This window comes from Hylaeus anthracinus, unplaced genomic scaffold, assembly GCF_026225885.1.
Source record: "Hylaeus anthracinus isolate JK02 unplaced genomic scaffold, UHH_iyHylAnth1.0_haploid 11982, whole genome shotgun sequence".
Classification (NCBI taxonomy): Eukaryota; Metazoa; Arthropoda; class Insecta; order Hymenoptera; family Colletidae; genus Hylaeus; species Hylaeus anthracinus.
This window is the reverse complement of record NW_026534330.1, coordinates 1,856,899-1,874,092: the sequence shown is the minus strand read 5'-3', so window position 1 is coordinate 1,874,092 and position 17,194 is coordinate 1,856,899. Positions and strand designations below refer to the sequence as shown.

The window sequence follows — 17,194 nt, the reverse complement described above, 5'->3', positions numbered from 1 at the left end:
TTCAATATTAATGATATTACCATTATTATTTTCACGGTTCGCGACGCGCTTGAAAACGCGAAACTGGCCGATTTTAACGAGATAGTCTTGCATTCAAACTCGTTGCTTTCTCTTTCAGCCGGGGAATCGTTCATCGCGACGGGCTTTCTTTTCTCCTCTTCGTCTTCGGTCTGCGCGACGAACTCGAGGGCGTCTAATTACACCCACTTGAGACCGGCTGCCTCGTCGTCGGCTGTCGCTAATTAATTTGTGGACGAGACGGCCGCGACGAAACACGTGCGCGGGCAAAAAATCATGCGGATGCCTCGTTGCCGCGAGAGAAAGACGCGGATCGTTCTATTGGAAACTTAACGATTAGGAAAAAGGGTGTCGGATAAGACGCGAGCTTTCGCAGATCTAAGTGTTAGCTACTTGTTAATTGTGACGTTTGTTCTTCTGGGCAGAGTGCATATAGTCTCGGAATTGTCTCGATCGTACGGTTCTCGATCGCCTGGATCCAGGGGAGATCCCCATTAATAAGACTAAATTTTTTTCTAAATTTTCGTTTAAGAGAGCAGATCACTGTAAAACCACTTTCAAGAAAGATATACTCAAAAAATGTTTATAAGGAAACTATAAAACGAATTGTTTTTTCGAGAGATGCAACCAGAATCGATTTCATTCTAAATCTGACAATGTTGTGAGTACCTTTTGAAAAAAGGATTTCGATAGAATTCGAATTTTGTTACTTTTGTGAGAGAGCTAGAAGAATATAAGATTAAAAAATTCCAGCTTAATTAATAGGTTCTATAATCAGTCATCTTTGTCAAATCTTTTAGAAAATATCTATGGAAGCTTTGAAATATTTCGTGGCATCTCCTTGAAACATTCGCTATAGACATTTCAATTTCCTAAATCAGCGATCATCAGATCAACTCAATGGATGTTTTCATTTCACAGATAAATTGCTTCCCATTTCGTGTTGCCCAATTAGTTTCACAAAGGTATCGTGGATTATCATAGCAAACCAATGAATCCGCCCGATTTCGCTAGCCAACCGGTTTCCTGGTTTCTATTATACCATTTTAGCGATCGGATTTCACAATCTTTTGCACCTTTTGTTACCGATGCAACAAAGCGACGAAATCTTTTACCGTTTCCCAGATTTCTAATTCCTACTACTGAATCGTAATCCCACGAGCACCTGTAACCCCCCTTACTTCATGCAAATCATTTTTAGAAAGTTCCCGCAGCGTCCACTTGGAAGCAAAACTGATTACAATAAAATATGATACTCGAGCCGGTTGGAATAAGAATCACGGTTGGTGAAATTCAGTTATCCTACATACGGTCGATTCCGATCGAATTGACGAGCTTTTCGTTTCGAGTTTCTTCCCACGTTTCGGGGTCCGTAATGCAACTCGAACGGAACGAAGGAATTTCTCGATAGCAGCTGACTTTGGAGTTACGTAACAAAAGAGAAGGAAAAAAAAGGGGAATATGCATATACTGCTTCTTTTTGAGAATTCTAACAGGTTGAGGTAATGATAAATCTAAATATCTCCATTATTTAGGGTCGTACGAAAAAACTCGAAATACGAAATGACTGATTCAGTAAAAAGTAAATAATATTCGTTCATCTATTTTCAAGATATTTTCATTTTACTTATATACTCTGAAGTTACAAGTAATGTTTAATGTGGTTACGCGACTCCATACGCATTGATGCAATAATAGAGTTTCGTAATAAATGATTTATATGTATTTTCTATTTCCAGTGGCGTAATTGAGGCACATCCTGCGGTAATTCTTTGCCTTTCACTATATAAACGCACCGCTTGTCGTCAGCACAATTTTTGGCTTTCGCTATAATTGAAACCTATATCAATAGAGAAGAAGAAAAAACTGTCATCCTCGAATAGCTTTTATAATTCTCATAATAATAACAGTGAATGTATTCTGTATTAAGATTTAAAATATTGATTGACGCGCCGAGGAAAGTATACCGAAAGTAGTTTCCTACAATTAAAAATTTCTCTCTTTACTCAGAAGAAAGCACACGTACGGTTGCATTTACAGGCTAACGATCAAAGAACTTTTACTCTTAAACAAACTTTTATTATCGACCATCTGGACTTGAGCACGATTCTGGAGTTACGTAACGAAGGAAAAGGGTGAAAGAGATCACGAACGCCGTGAACTATTCGATTGGAATTTCTTCCTAGACTCGAAAGAACTTGCCTCGATGCGACGCGACTGAAAGCGAATACATTCGATAGCAATATATTTCTGAAATTCAGTAAAAAAAAGACAGGAAATAAAATGAGAACATCGTGAAATAGTCTTATGTAATACTTAAAAATCCAATGAGTTAGTCAAATGTATTTAGATATTTAGGTATTTATTTATTTTTAAAAGAACTTTATATTGAAAGAAATTTAAAAAAGAAACGAAATGTATCAGTCGCTAACAACAACATAAAAGCGATACTCTTCTCTATTAGTATATAGAGCTATTTAGCATGTTCGTAAGGATTATAAAGGATATTATAAAGATTTTGTTTTTCAATAAGAAAAAATTACGAAGAAATCATTTCTCACGTTTAATTGTACTCGTGTGTACTTTCATGGAAAATACAAAAATTGGATATATTCTATGCCACTTATGCTTTCTTATAAAAAATCAAATCTTGAAGCCAGCTTCGGAGAATCTTTGGTAATTCGGTTGAAAAAGAGACTGCGAAGAATCGAGGAAGGTTCGATCGGCGTGCCTCGATCACGGATCCTGGATCACCGTAAATCGCTGGCACGAGTCGCACACCGAGACATTTTCACAACCGCTTTTCTCTCGCAAGGACTGGTTGCTGCGAATCCGGGGAGCCAGAACCCGGTTCCAGGCGATACAGCGTCGTAGAAATCCGGCTTAAAGGGGTCGACGCAGCAACTCCTCGATACTATCGGAGAAAATAGCCTATCGCCAGGGCAAAAAGTGAGGATCTACGCTTTACGTGAACGAGAGAGCGCTTCGATAAATATTCCAACAGGAAGAGACCGACGACAGAGCAAAAAAAAAACATTTAGAAACTAATAATCAATCGGCTTTTCTTAAAGCGGTCGTGGTTTTCCTTTTTTGAATTTTCTTTTTTTAAGGCGCGTGTTCTGGTTTATCCGGTTCAAAACCCGATTTTGAAAAAAAATTGTATTTTTGGAATCTTTGAAATATTTAAAAATACCCTGCAAAAGGATTGTTTGATATGCGAAAAATATACGGAGTAATAGAAGTTCCTTGGATATTTTTGTCCAGCCTAAGTGTATATACGCATAATTACAATTAAACGTTATTAAAAAAACAAGATTGTAAAGCACTTTAACAAATACTCTACTCGGTCCAGCGCAGCGTTCGTTGAACGCTGAACAATTCCGGATGCTTTATCATCCGAAGTCGTGATAACGAGCACGAAACGAGATAGCGCGTGGTGCTACGTACTTAAACTTGCGGCACTCCATTGTGTTACTATTTCTGTTCGGAATCGCGTGCGTTGTATGCTCTTATTTTAGCCAGTTGAACTTTATGCAAAATCCATTAAGATAAGCCTCGTTGCAACTAATTAATACTCATTTGACGAACGACTCATCCAGTTGGCTCCGATAAGGTCCCTGAGCGTTACTGTCGATTCAGTCAACTTAACTATGCCTACCTAACCTTCCGTAGCTCTATCCTAATTCCCCTACTAATTCTGTTCTTTTATAGATTTATTGATAAATCGATCAATTCGTATTTGAAACATTTGAAATGAAAAAATACGTAAAAATTTACCGTTGATTATTTTCTGATTTCATTTTCTACCATTATAATCTCTTCTCTCCAGAGTGTGTGTATAGTGTAATTCTGATAACTTTCGACCTCATCAAATATTGTTATTTATAAACATTCTGCGATCACAAATTGCTTCTTGAATATTTTATATATTTTCTATCGTAAAATTACTCACAATTAGTGAGCGAATCTGAAATGTTTCAACAAACAATGAATTCTACTGTAACAATTTCAATTTAAAATGACCACGATGAAAAATGTTTAAGTTTAATGTTTGCAGTTTAGTCGAAATATACATCCCTGACTCGTTTATGAAATCAAAATTTCTAAGATTGATCCTTCTCTATTCTTCTAATTTCTGTAGAATTCACCGAAGAAATTTTTTCTGTTTTACGTGTTTTTGTTAGATTTGAGCCCGTACCGTTATTGTTTGCGTAATTAATTTAGTTTTCGCGTGGTAAGTCTAATTATGTTTATTAATTTATTCGTTATTATTCGTTTAAAATTATTCGAATACATTTTGGTTCTCCTCTAGTACAATATTTCCTCGAGACTATTTTCTCGATATCCGGGAAATAGCCGTTTAACCATTTAAGATAAAGTCGGTCATGGACGTTTGCTCGTTCGGAATAAGTAAATCACGACGAAGTTAGACCGATGCAACCACGAATTCTGAAATTAGAAAGTGAATATTATTAAACCTCCTCGTCGGTTAATTGTGATATATCGGCGCGAGTTTTCTTCCTCAAGATTTCACCGAAGCAATGCACGCCAGCTATCGATATTCAAGCAACACGATCGATGATCGACCTGTGATCGATAGTTTCCTGATCTGTTAGGTCAACGGCATTTCTCAAAAGAAACAAGAATCTTTCTCCATGCCAGGAAATCGCGATATCCTGATTCCAAGGTGACGTCGAAGTCTCGATTAATCATTAAAAGTTTATCGGGTGATCGTTAATTATTGAAAGTAAGTGCTCGGAGTCTCGGCATATCGTGAGGTAGAGTGATCGAAGGAAATCAACCGATAACCTTGCCACGCCTGTTTTAATTATCGTCCTGTAATTAGAACAGTCTACATAGCCTTTTTAACCCTTTAACCTATAACACCGTGTCGGACTCGTCGTACAGAATTCGAGTCGAACATGAAAAGCACGAGTCAGAAGCGTCTTAAGGAAATCCACAACTTTCTTAAGTTGAAGGATAACCTCGAATACCCTTTGTTGCCATTCTCTTGGCAACAAAGAATACGCCTTTAAGAACATTCTCGAGTCCATTGTAACCCATCGTAAATTTTTTAACGATCAGGAAGGTCGAACTCACTTTCAGGATCGCCCTGTTGTTCAGTTTGCCTCCAAAAGCAGTCACGCCTTCTTCCTGAGCTCCCTGTCTCTTTACGTAGGCTCAAACGGATGAAAGTGAATTATTGAAATCGCCCACCGGAACGGCGGGCGCCTACGTTCTTCTCGAGCACCTGTTTACCAGAGAGTAATGCCAGAAGAGGAATCGTTCCGCTTCCTCTGGCCCCGTTCTCCTCGCGCAACAAATATTTCCAATCGGTGCTCTCGTTGATCTCTGCTTACACGAAACCAACGCGATTACTCGATGGAATAATACCACGGAGCATGTCTCTCGTTGCTATTACTTCTGTATTATCTAGTAGATTACTTCTGTACTCGATGTCAGAGATTTCCTTTAAATCGAAGTACCAAAGGTTTTTACAAAGGTGATTCAGAAGTTTGTTTTTTAATCGAACAAACATAGTGCGAAATATATATCTGTTTCTTTTTTTTCGTTTTCAATGAAAGTAGGAAGAATTATAACTAAACGTGAATGGTGTCAAGCGTTCATCACGATTACATTAATTTACTTGTGTTTCATTGAAAAATGAAATTCTAGAGTTCGCCTTGGAAAATTATATTTTGCTGTCTCCTAGTGTGTGTGCCCCCCCCCCCCCACCCACCCACCCCACTCACCCTCTCCACACCCCTTGAGTGCAACGAATCATTTATGTCCTTACTTTCTATTTACAATGGAAGTTCTCGTTCCAATGGGTAAACAAATAGACATGTATCTAGATTCGAATGACATACTTTTTTAACTCTCGCGTGAAAGAGGCTTAATGCCATCGTTTCCTCGTACGTGACTACCTACATACGACGAAGAGCGTAGCTCGAACGCCACGCTGACGGGGAGCCACGAATGGTAAATGGCACGACCGGGTCGACCATTTGAATCCCGAATACGTGTAAAAGAAGACTGGCGAGCATTTAGTGAAAGGCAGAGCGCGCGTCTTCCGTGGCCGAGATTCGATTCGATCGACGAACCTAAGTCACGATGTGTCGTTTCTCGCAACATGCATTCGATCCTCTCGCGCCAAACACCTTGTCGTTCGAGACCGTCCTCTTCTTTTCCCTATGTATCGCGAGATTCTCGACGTTTCTCGTTCTTGGTTCGATTACCATTCCGGCAGCTTTCCTGCCAGACTCGTTTTTCTCTTCTCCGATTCGATTATGCGTGTAGACTCGACGATTGGATCTGTAGACGCCACTCCACGAGTTGAATTCTAATTAGACGTCATTATGTCATTTAGCGACGATCGAACCGTTTTTGGCAATCGCATTCCTGTACGGATCGCCTTCGAACAACGTGTACGCTGACTTAATTGTCGCCGTTCGTCGACGAAGCGAGCTGCTTGTTTACGGACGCTTGATATTCTGACTGGGTACTGTTTCTTGTGTTTCTAGTAAATATTTGGATAGAGAGATAGAATGTTTCTCGAGATATTCCCGATTTTCAACGATTTTTTAACCATTTTGATTTTTGCCAATTACAGCGACATCTGTAAACCAAAACCCAAAAACTCATAGGTCAAATTGGGGTACTTTTTTTCGGGAGAATCTGAAATTGCGATAAAAAAAATGGGGATTCTAATTTAAGTCTTTTATCTTCCTCCAACACCACCCCCAAGAGAGTAACGAGACGAGCAACTTTCATTGTCACCTTTTTTTTTTATCCGATGCATAATTCTCGAGATATTTCAATGTCTTCGGATAAATCGTCCACCCTGTATACTCTGCAGTCACAGAGTTAAGCTTTTATTTCTTTAACTTGAAATACAATTTCGTTTTATAATTCTGCCTGTAATTTTTATCGAACAATTTATGGAACTTTCCATTGATTAAATAAGGGAGCAAAAGTTTATCATGTACAATTACACGAAATCTTAATCTGGATAAGAAAATTTCCCAAATCTGTATTACAATCATAGAACAGACATTTCCCTGGCTGAATGGTGCAATTTATACGTTCCGACAATTGTTCCGTCCTTCTTTCTCTTCCCTAAGGACCGCTTATGGGATTACTTCCCGTAAAGGTTGATGCCACCAGAGGGCAAGCTTCTCAGGAGGATTCTCAGCTGTGAAAGGATTCGCGGACAGTCCAAGATACTCGACGAATGGGGTCCAAACATTATCTGCATGTATACATCTTAATCCCTGGTCGTGTCGGGTTTTCGTCAATAGCACTTGTGAACCGTGCTTAATTCGACGCTGTGACCTAAATTTCAATGGCGTGCACGGACCGGCATGCGTCCTCGCAACGCAACGGGAATCACAATGCAAAACAGTCGAACCGTAGGCTCCAGTTTTGTAGAATCTCCGTTACGCGAACCGATATGGCGACGGGAATCAGATAGACGAAATTCGCATTGTGAACAGTCTTTCTTTCATTTTTATTGTACAATAAAAATTATAATTTGAACTATACAATTGGATATAGCGTGTGACTGTCCAAACCATGCATGTACAATATTTTTCCTCGCGATAAAGCAAATATATATACATATACAGGGTGTCCGAAAAGTCGGGGAGGAGCCGGAAATGGGAGATAGCTGAGACGATTCTGAACAAAAATTTCCTTTGCAAAAATGTCGGATGGGGCTTCGTTAAGAAGATATTAAGAGAAAACCCCGACCAATCAGAGCGCGCGTAGACCGTTCGAGCGGCCGCGGTAGCGAAGGCTACGCGCTTCGAAATATCCTTCGATGCACGTCGAGTCACTTGTCGCGTACGAGAGCGGCTACCTAGCGCGTAGCCATCGCTACCGCGGCCGCTCCAGCGGTATACGCGCGCTCTGATTGGTCAGGGTTTTCGCTTAATATCTCCTTAACGAAGCCCCATCCGACATTTTTGCAAAGGAAATTGTTGTTCAGAATCGTCTCAGCTACCCCTCATTTCCGGCTCCTCCCCGACTTTTCGGACACCCTGTATAGTATATGTATACTCAAATGTCACCCTATACCTAAGTCTGAGAAACGTTCAAGTATTATCATCGCCTACATGCGAACCTAACACAAGGAACGACTCGTCCGATAGCAGCGTTGGGCGCGAAGCGAACGAGCTACTTGTTGCGATATCATACGTTCCTGATAAAACCACGGTCCGGTCGCGGCTTATTTGCTGTCGTAAACGTGGATTCGCTTAGCTCGCCGCGATGTAGGAAAGCACAATCGATTTTACTAAATTCAAGATTATAGCTACGGGTCGCGAACGACCCTTGGCATGCATTACCACCCATCGGTTGGTGGCTAGGTCTAATAAGACCCATTATTTTTCGTCACCTTCAAGTGTCAATTGCAAAGCCTAGATAAGACGAAACCTTAGCATGTAAGAGCCACTCCCGACAGCATGTTATTTTTTAAGTGTTATGAGAATAAGTCGGTCACCATCTATGAAAGTTTGTTCAAAATCACGTGGTACGATTTTGTACTCCAAACTTCGGGCGAAAGGGTTTGAATCAGGGGTATAAGTACGGCCGGAATTCAGAGCGCGAGGCACTCTCTTATTAATCGTCAGTTAGTTAGTTGGACAATCGCGAGTTAATTAGCAGTTCAGTTTAGTTCGTTAGTAGAGTTGGAAGCGAGATCAGTAAGATATTACGATTCTTGTTTGTACCGTCTGAAATGAAACCAAATTACCGTATATTGTTCAGTAAATTAATAGGAATTCTTTAATATACATAAGTTTTGTAACCTTCTTTTAATTAATCGAAATAGATTGAAACTATTTCGCGTATAAAACATACATAAAAGTTCAAAAATTTAGTTTGCTAAGTTTACTGCAAACCTGAACTATAACCATTTTTGTCAAGCAAGCATTCGTTTAAATTATACGTATATTAAAGAACATAAAAGATAATCTTGCCTTCTTACTGAAAAAAACAAATGCTTCCTTTGGTCCAATTATCGCAAGTAGTTGAATAGTCTTGGATATGGTTACAAACATATACCGTGTATGTAACGACAATATTTGTGATGCCGGTGCTCGAGAAAAATATGTTTTCATCGAAGCGAAGCTTCCGCATTTAATCGATTAAATATTAAACTCTCTAGTGCTTTGGAATATACTCGAGCGAAAATTCGATAGAATGCAAATGTTACGAGGCACTGGGTAGCAACATGTTACGCACAGAAGGCAGAGCAATTCTAATTTCAATTCTCAAGCATCAGGAAGTATATTTCATACAACGTTGATTCGTATGTTTACCAACTCTGTTCCGCCTGCCTTCACTTAATGGCACCAGAAATAATTATAGAACGAAAGTACTAACCAAGTGCTCGATTATGTATTATTTGTTCGTTTAGATTTTCGCAAATTGTTAAAACGTGCATTTAGTTGCTTCTTATTATGTTGAAGTATTTATTGTGGATGCTACAAGTTTAAACATTCTTTTGCAACTGTGATATTTTATTGTACATACAATAAATTTGTGTAGGAGTCTAAACGAAAAATAAGGCACGGGGATTCGACGCCACGATCCTCGGATCCACAGTCGGCCGCTTTACCTACGCGACCGATCTCGTACCCTACGTTTCGTGTTCTTATTTGACTCCTTATTGTTGGGTATGGGAGGCGCGGACACTACATTTGTATAAATAATACAGTCGTTAATTTTCGCACATACAATAACATTCACACGTTTACCGTATTTTGTATTCTAACAGTTTCGGTAACTCTACTAGTGTAAAGCTCACATTTCCTGCGTAAACATATCAGTACTGTTATGATTCGGTGCCAGTTCGAGAATCGAAATGAAGAAATGAACGTATCAATAATTTTGTACAGCGTTTCCAAATATTTTTGTAACATGAAAATTAGACATTATTCCGTTAAATATTTTTTTTTTTTTTTTTGCTCTCTCGATATAAAATATTCAAATCCTTATGACAAAGTCGAGTATTATTTCTGTTTTTTTTTTTTTTTTTCATATTCTGGACTGTGTAATAGATATACCGTGTCACGTGTATTTGGCGCGAGGATTAATTTATGCGCAAGGTTTCGGCGTCACGTTCCAGTCGAAAAAATCCTGTGAACGTAGCCGGTACCTCGAGATCCTGTTCCTGGATCGACACGCGGACGTTGAAGTGTGAAACGTGTGTCACCATTCGCGGACACTCGTGCGTGTCTTGTGGGGCCCTTTAAGCCCTGTTGGCTACTCACAGGAACTCGATACCCCCCGACAGAAATCTCCTTTATGCACTCGAGCTTCGACTCGCGTTTTGCGAAAAATCGTGCCGATGCTAGAGGGGGGCCTCTCGACAGAGAAAGATAAAAATGTTTCGGTGATGAAACACAAGGGGTCTGGAGCCCCCTTTCCTTTTTTTTTTGCAGCTCGTCCTTTCGGATCAGAAATGGGCAAAATTCTTATATACAGTACAGGGAACGTTTATGTATCACGTGAATGTCCATACGCAATAATAATACAATATTATCAAAATTGAACCTAAATAGGAATTTATTTTACTCTGCAAATGTTATAGTATGAATTTTGTTTCCACTACTTTTTTATATTGTATTATTGCATACTGTGTGAATCTTCCTTAGTTCGTTCCATATTCAAATTTTTTGTACGCGTCATTTCTTTAAACTCTGCTACTAAAAATTGCAAGAAACCCCGAGAATTCGTCGATGCGTTGGAAAATTAGCGAAACGACCTCGCGGACCGGGGATAATGGTAACTTTCCCTTCGATTAACTATTTCTGCACGATTAACTGTCAAATTCGATGCGCCCAAAGAAAAATTGGGGCGATCGTGAAACTCGTGTGAAAATCAGCTTGGGAAGTTTTCGACGCGAGAGTTAGAAATGGTACTTGTATCGTTTTTTTCGGTGCGGTTCAACTTCAAATATGAGATGTAGAGTTTGGTCTACCTGTTCTCTTTAAATTACGCTCATTTTCCTATATGCAGAAATGTTTTAATCGAACAATATAATCAAAATGTTTCAACGCATATTTCTTTTAATAGAGTACTCAACATTTTAGAATAGAATACTCATCGAGACAAAAATCACTCGTTTGATTGATGTTTTACGTCAACCAATATGTACTATTCTTATCTTAAATACGTACTTATCTTATCTGCTATCGTATCTTCGTCGCGTAAAAATTGGAACAAAATATTAAGTAACTTCCTGCTTTATTCTAATTGGACGACGGAATAAAAACCTGCGAGAAAACTAGATTCAATGATTGCTTGGTACCAAATCATCGTTACACGATGTCTCTTCAACCGCAAATACGTTTCAACAAATAAGAAATAGAGACTTTTGTAAGTACTATACTAGTTAACTCGTATAAATTATTCAAAAAGTTTTTGTAATATTCATCGAAATATAAATGAATATAAATGTTTTGAATAAAAAAATTTACCGATAAACATAGTCACGGTGCACATTTAAACGAATGTGTTTTGTTAAAGAAAAAAATCCTAAAGGCCCTTTTGGAAAACACTTCATAATTCCTCTTTTGATGACAGTTGAACAAACTGTTATATCGAAGAAACTCATAAATCCGAATGGTCAAAACCTTTTTTAACGAAATACTTGGACAGGTATTACGATATAATGTTCAATGGAAAAAATTTCCTGCTACGAAGGAACATTGGAGCACTTCCAGAGGACGAGTTGTAAACGAAGCGGAGTGAAACGTTCGAAATTGGTAAATGACGACGAAGAATCGAGGAATCGGTCGGATTCGGGGACGTTTCCGTTAGAAAAGAAAAGGTCGACGATAATTGCACTGACTGGGAGGGGAAAGGTAAGTAGAAATTCAGCAGCGGCGTCAAAACCAGTACAGGTACGATAATAGACTCACCTGCTTTCCTTTTACTGTTTCTTGACCTGCCGTAAACGATGGAATTTAGGTACTCCACTTGTCAGTTATAATTAACCGTCCGTACAACAAACTTTCCCGTAAACCGAGCCAACCTCCGATCGAACGTTTCATCTTTCTTCGAGTTTCATCCAATAACTAAATAAATTTAACATTTATAAAATAATATTTGTTGCCATTCTAAGATATAATGTTACTTATTATCTAAGCAAAAGATTATTATTTCCTGAAAAATGTTCATTTCGAAACACGTCTAGGTCTTGCACTACAGTGTTCAATTATAGACTTTACTACTGTTATACAATACTTGTGCGAATGTATTGTTCTCATATATCAAAGGAGAAAGACTGAACGTCATCCTCGGAGATTCAACGAGAACTCGTTTCGCGTAATTGTTTGTCATCTGAAACGATGTAGGATGTAGCCACGTAATCGATACTGAAAACCTACTGCTCTAAATTAGATAAAGCGACGAAAACAACATAGTTTGTCATGGCTGGGCAAATACCATCGTGAGAAATCAGAATAAACTTCCGACGTACGATTTCATGCGAAATCCTAGCGATAAATGTAACGAGCTCTTTTTCGTACTAAGTATGACGAAATGTGTGATCCGCTATCGCGTGAAATATATCCAAAGAGATCTGTTTATCTCGAGGAAAAAACTTATGAAACGTTGTAGCGAATGTAATTTTAGATACACCTGTACTGATTGAAGTACTCTCATACCTGAGTTGAAAGATTACTGAAATGAGAGTATCGATAAGTAAACAGTTGATTAGTTGTGCATTAAAGTACGTTAAGCTGGAAGATGAATGAATGGCGATGTTCCAAAGAGGGAGAAAGATATTCGAACGTAATTGATAAAGATCAAACTGAGCATGAACTAAGAAAAACCAAGAGTAATTTCTTCATCGCTGAACTCCTACCACTGCATCCTTTTATTTATATAAAGCGTGATGCATTTATTCGTCAACGTAAGTCTGCGCAACTTTATAATAATGTACTTAATAGCTTCCTCAACGAAAAACCTTAATTATCACCTAATTGTTAGAAACACCAAATTAGACACCTTCGCCATACCTTACTCCATAGCTTTCCAACTGTACGGATTACCTGTGTTATAAGAGGGGTTGCCTCTATAATTGCATCCAATATCAAGTTTCCAGCATTTTCCTCGCTATTAATGGCCCCTATCAACGCAGTCCGCGAATAACGAGCGTGAAATTCCGTCGTCGATGCCAGCCGACGCGAGACTTTCACGGTGAAATTTCCCCGGGTGTCGTCAACCCTGACATTATGATCGTGGACGGTGTCAGGGCTACGATCCCTCGAAGGAACTGGAAAAAGGAACGAGTGTGGCTCGTCAGGCCACACTTAGCCCGTTTGCATGTTCCGCGAAGTGGATAACCGCGTAAAAGTATCCCGTTACCACGGTAGCCCAGATACCGGATTACGGAGCACGAATTGTCAATCGAACCGGAGGTTGCGAGTTTCCGTGGACTGTGCCGCGGAAAAAGGCGACCACACCGGCCCGACACGAACCGCAGGAATTTCACGACACGCTTTTTTATTCTCTGCTTCAATCACGACGATATATATATATATACTGTATAGTAAATTTCAAACAAATCTAATAACTTTCTAGTATACACGTCGTCCACAGTGGACCTGCCATTTTGTATTTTACAATTCTGCTATCACATTCGTAATTTGCGACCCAAACAACTCATGAATCAAGTTTCACGAGAATCTCGTAGAAAACTCAGTCTAACGTTGACCAGCTTTATTGGCAATTCAGACCACTGTACGATAAGTCTTCGACGGACACGCGTCTCTAAAATCAATTCGAATTCAACGAAGCCCGTTGACAAGCTTTATAACAGCCGCAGACGTGTGATAAGTTACACGATTATGGCTGATACAACTGTTTGGCCAATAATGGTAAAGTATGCAGGTTTATTGTACAACCTGTCACACCGACGTGTTCCATGCTGAAGTATAGTACCGCACCGTCATACGGCTAGCGTTGCAATTCGACGTGTGACTCAGTATACGATAAATCGTTTCGTCTATGGCCCCTATTGCACTAGCAATCATTCACTTCTGTATAATATACGCGGTGCAATCACTCACACTTTTCAGTTACTCTCAAATGGAGTTATTGGGTTGTCCGGAAAGTTCATGCCTATTTTTAAGAAAAATTCATAGGCGTATTTGAATTTTGATGTATATTTATTTATTGAATTATATATGTATCATTTTGTTCCACGATCTTTCCACCTGTTAAGGAATGTACACATGTTATTTGTTTTCAGCCATTCCGATATATTCAGACCTGTACTAAAAATCGACATGGACTTTCCAGACAGCCCGATACTTTTCAGTTACCGTCGAATAAGGTTACTCTGCATCTACGGAGTAATCATTGTAATAATCCTGATATGGACTTTCAGTCAGCAATTATCGTCTGGAAAATTCGATAACTGTCAAGTTTTGGGAGTGTCCTGCCACTGGACTTAAATTTTCGAAACTACCGTTGATATTTGTTTACCGTTAGGACGTTGTCGTAAAGTCCTATAATTGATTCCGTTGCTTTAGTAGCAGTTACACCTTATCCGAAAGAAATCAGCACACAATACCTAACATTTATGAACGACGGGCTGACAATTACGAGCTTGACGTTAAATTACAGCTGTATGCCCTGATAAATTAATTTAACGAGCACTAAAAGAAAACAAACCATAAAAACAAGGGTTTGCACTCCAGCGTAGCACAGACTGTCTCCAGAACTCGAGTATACACGGTAATCAATTTTTTCCGATCTGAATACTTGACGTTCATAACTCACAATTCATAACCATGTGCACTATAAGTCTACTTCGTTTCGTCAGTTAATCCTATCGAAAATCCGATATTAAGTATAGTTCGAGTGAAGCAATAATTCCGACGTAATTACTTTTGACTAACGGAAAGTAATTGTCGATATTTCATAGGAGATACCTTTCCATTTAGAGAACACACTACTCGAAATTAGCAGAAAAATGATATTGAAAGAAGATAGTGAAGCGAAAGAGGAGTAAGAATCACTTCAAACGGACGTTTGCTAGATGCTTAGATCGATAGGTATGAGTTATGGTCGATGTTATGGCCGCTAAGACTACTCGGCTTATTGTCAAATCAATTAGACACTTCTTCTCCGGGGTTATACGAAGTCAAATGTTTATGGCAACGAGAAGCATCGAACAAGAATTCATGTAAATAATTCGTTCATGTATATCGTATATTATATATCATCATTATGCGTCAAATACAATGGCAACATTCATTGCGTAGGCAACTGAATCAAGTTAAGAAATTTGAGATAAACTGTTAGTAGAACACTTGTAGAAATATAAAATGAAAAATAGAATAAAGGAAATAAGTTGAAAATATTGCTTCACCGCGAGTCACGTGCCTCGTATCCATAGATATCACAAATTAGAAGAATGTTACACATTCTCCAGACGAAACACGTGTTTCTCGCCTGTCTTGTCAAGCGTTACTAAACAAAATCACGTTAGATGCCGAAGCACGGCGCGAAACGAGATGTGCTTAGCGTTTATCATACAGGATATCCTCGACCACCAATTAAACGCGGAACAATCGCGTCGCGGCGAGATAAGATAGACGCCAGAACCGGAGACCGGACGAAACAAGACTCACCTCGTATTTTTGTCTCCTGTGGATCCAACGGTGGAAAACGTGGGTGGCCCTGCTGTCCCGGTTTCTTTAGCAGGACACCCACGACCTGCGGCGCCATCATCATCCCGACGAATCCTCTCGTTGTATCCACGTCGATCAGTTCGACCGAGTCATCTTTCCCGGATCGATTCCCTTTACACCGATGCACTCCGAAACCAAGCCCTGTTTCGGGTTCGCGGCGAGTCAAACCCCAAGATTCGCCGCGTATCACTTTTTCTTTACGAACAGACCGCCTACTTGGTCTGAAATTGAACCGAAGGGGCCAACGAACGGGATGAGCACACCGGATGAGCAGCTGCCGATTCCGTTCGGTTTAGAGACCGTCTGTCGTTTTATTGGCCAAGGCGACGTGTCACTTTAGCGAAGAACAAGGCGCCAGACGAGTGGCCCCTTTCCACTCCGTGTAGAAACGTTATCGCGCACTGTTGTCTCCTAGTACACGCGAGCGTGACCTTATCGGGCGACGAAACCGACGGAGCAGCGATCGGCTATCCGTCTGATCGACCAATTCGTCTCCTTTCGATTCAACCTCGTTCGATCGTTCCCTTTCACCACCCTTTCGTTCGACGACCTTCCGGCTAGGCCAACAGGGTCGCCGATAGCGGCTCGATCGAATCACCTGTTGACACGCGGTCACCGCCGTTTGTTGTCTTGCGGAGTCGCGGCCGACGTCAATGGTCGACTGTTGCGACAGAGGTTGCAATTACTGCAGCCAGATAACGTTATCGACCGGCTTTTGGCTTCGATGGGCGGCTAACGAGCCGAGCTCGTGTGTCTTCGAGTAGTTCGCTTCAATGGCGGTAAGTAGTTCCTCGATGTTCGACTCACGTCGTCGCCGTCGGCTTCGGGAGCTTCCGATCTTTAACGGTAACCTTCGTTTTCGAGCACTCTTCGAACGACGTAAATATGTTACCAGCAGCTAACTTCTGCGTCGATTTTCCACTCGTCGAGCGATTAAATCATTAGCGTCGAAAGGGACTCGACGAACTCCGTTGCTTCGACGATATTTACCAACACGATCCACCGAACATACGAACGAGTTCATACGTCCTTGCAAACTGTCACTAATCGAGCGCACTGGAGCGAGACACTCGTGTCTCAGTCTCGCGAACGAAATTTCTTTGGCCCCCCTCCCCCCCCCCAGCCCCCCCCCCCCGGTAGAAAAGTTTGTCACTAATTGTCGCGAGCCAGAAAGCGGTTTAATTAACGCGTACGATGTATACGAACCGTTGTTCGCAATCGACACGACGTGAAACGACCATCACTGATCTAGCATGGTGCGCGCACCGCGAACGACTAAACCGACGCGAGAGTGCATCGTGTTCACCGCCTTGCTTCCCCCACCGCCTTTTCCTCGTTTCTCTTTCTCTCTATCGTTCGGCAACCCTCGTGTGTCTCTTTGTCCCGTCGATGAGCAACCCCTGGACGCCCAGACCGGCGCGGTAATTTTCAACTTTGTACTGTCACTGCTGACGTTTTTCGAA

General features: G+C 40.4%; 1 protein-coding gene across 1 annotated transcript in view; it reads right to left on the bottom strand.

The window, feature by feature from the left end:
• The window catches only part of LOC128886495 (uncharacterized), a 52,849-nt gene extending 36,023 nt beyond the window's left edge, over positions 1–16,826 (bottom strand). The window contains exon 1 of the mRNA XM_054141432.1: positions 15,672–16,826. Within this exon, the coding sequence (XP_053997407.1) occupies positions 15,672–15,774 (103 nt within the window). The 5' untranslated portion in view covers positions 15,775–16,826. The remainder of the gene's footprint in view (positions 1–15,671) is intronic.
• Positions 16,827–17,194: the final 368 nt, after the last annotated feature.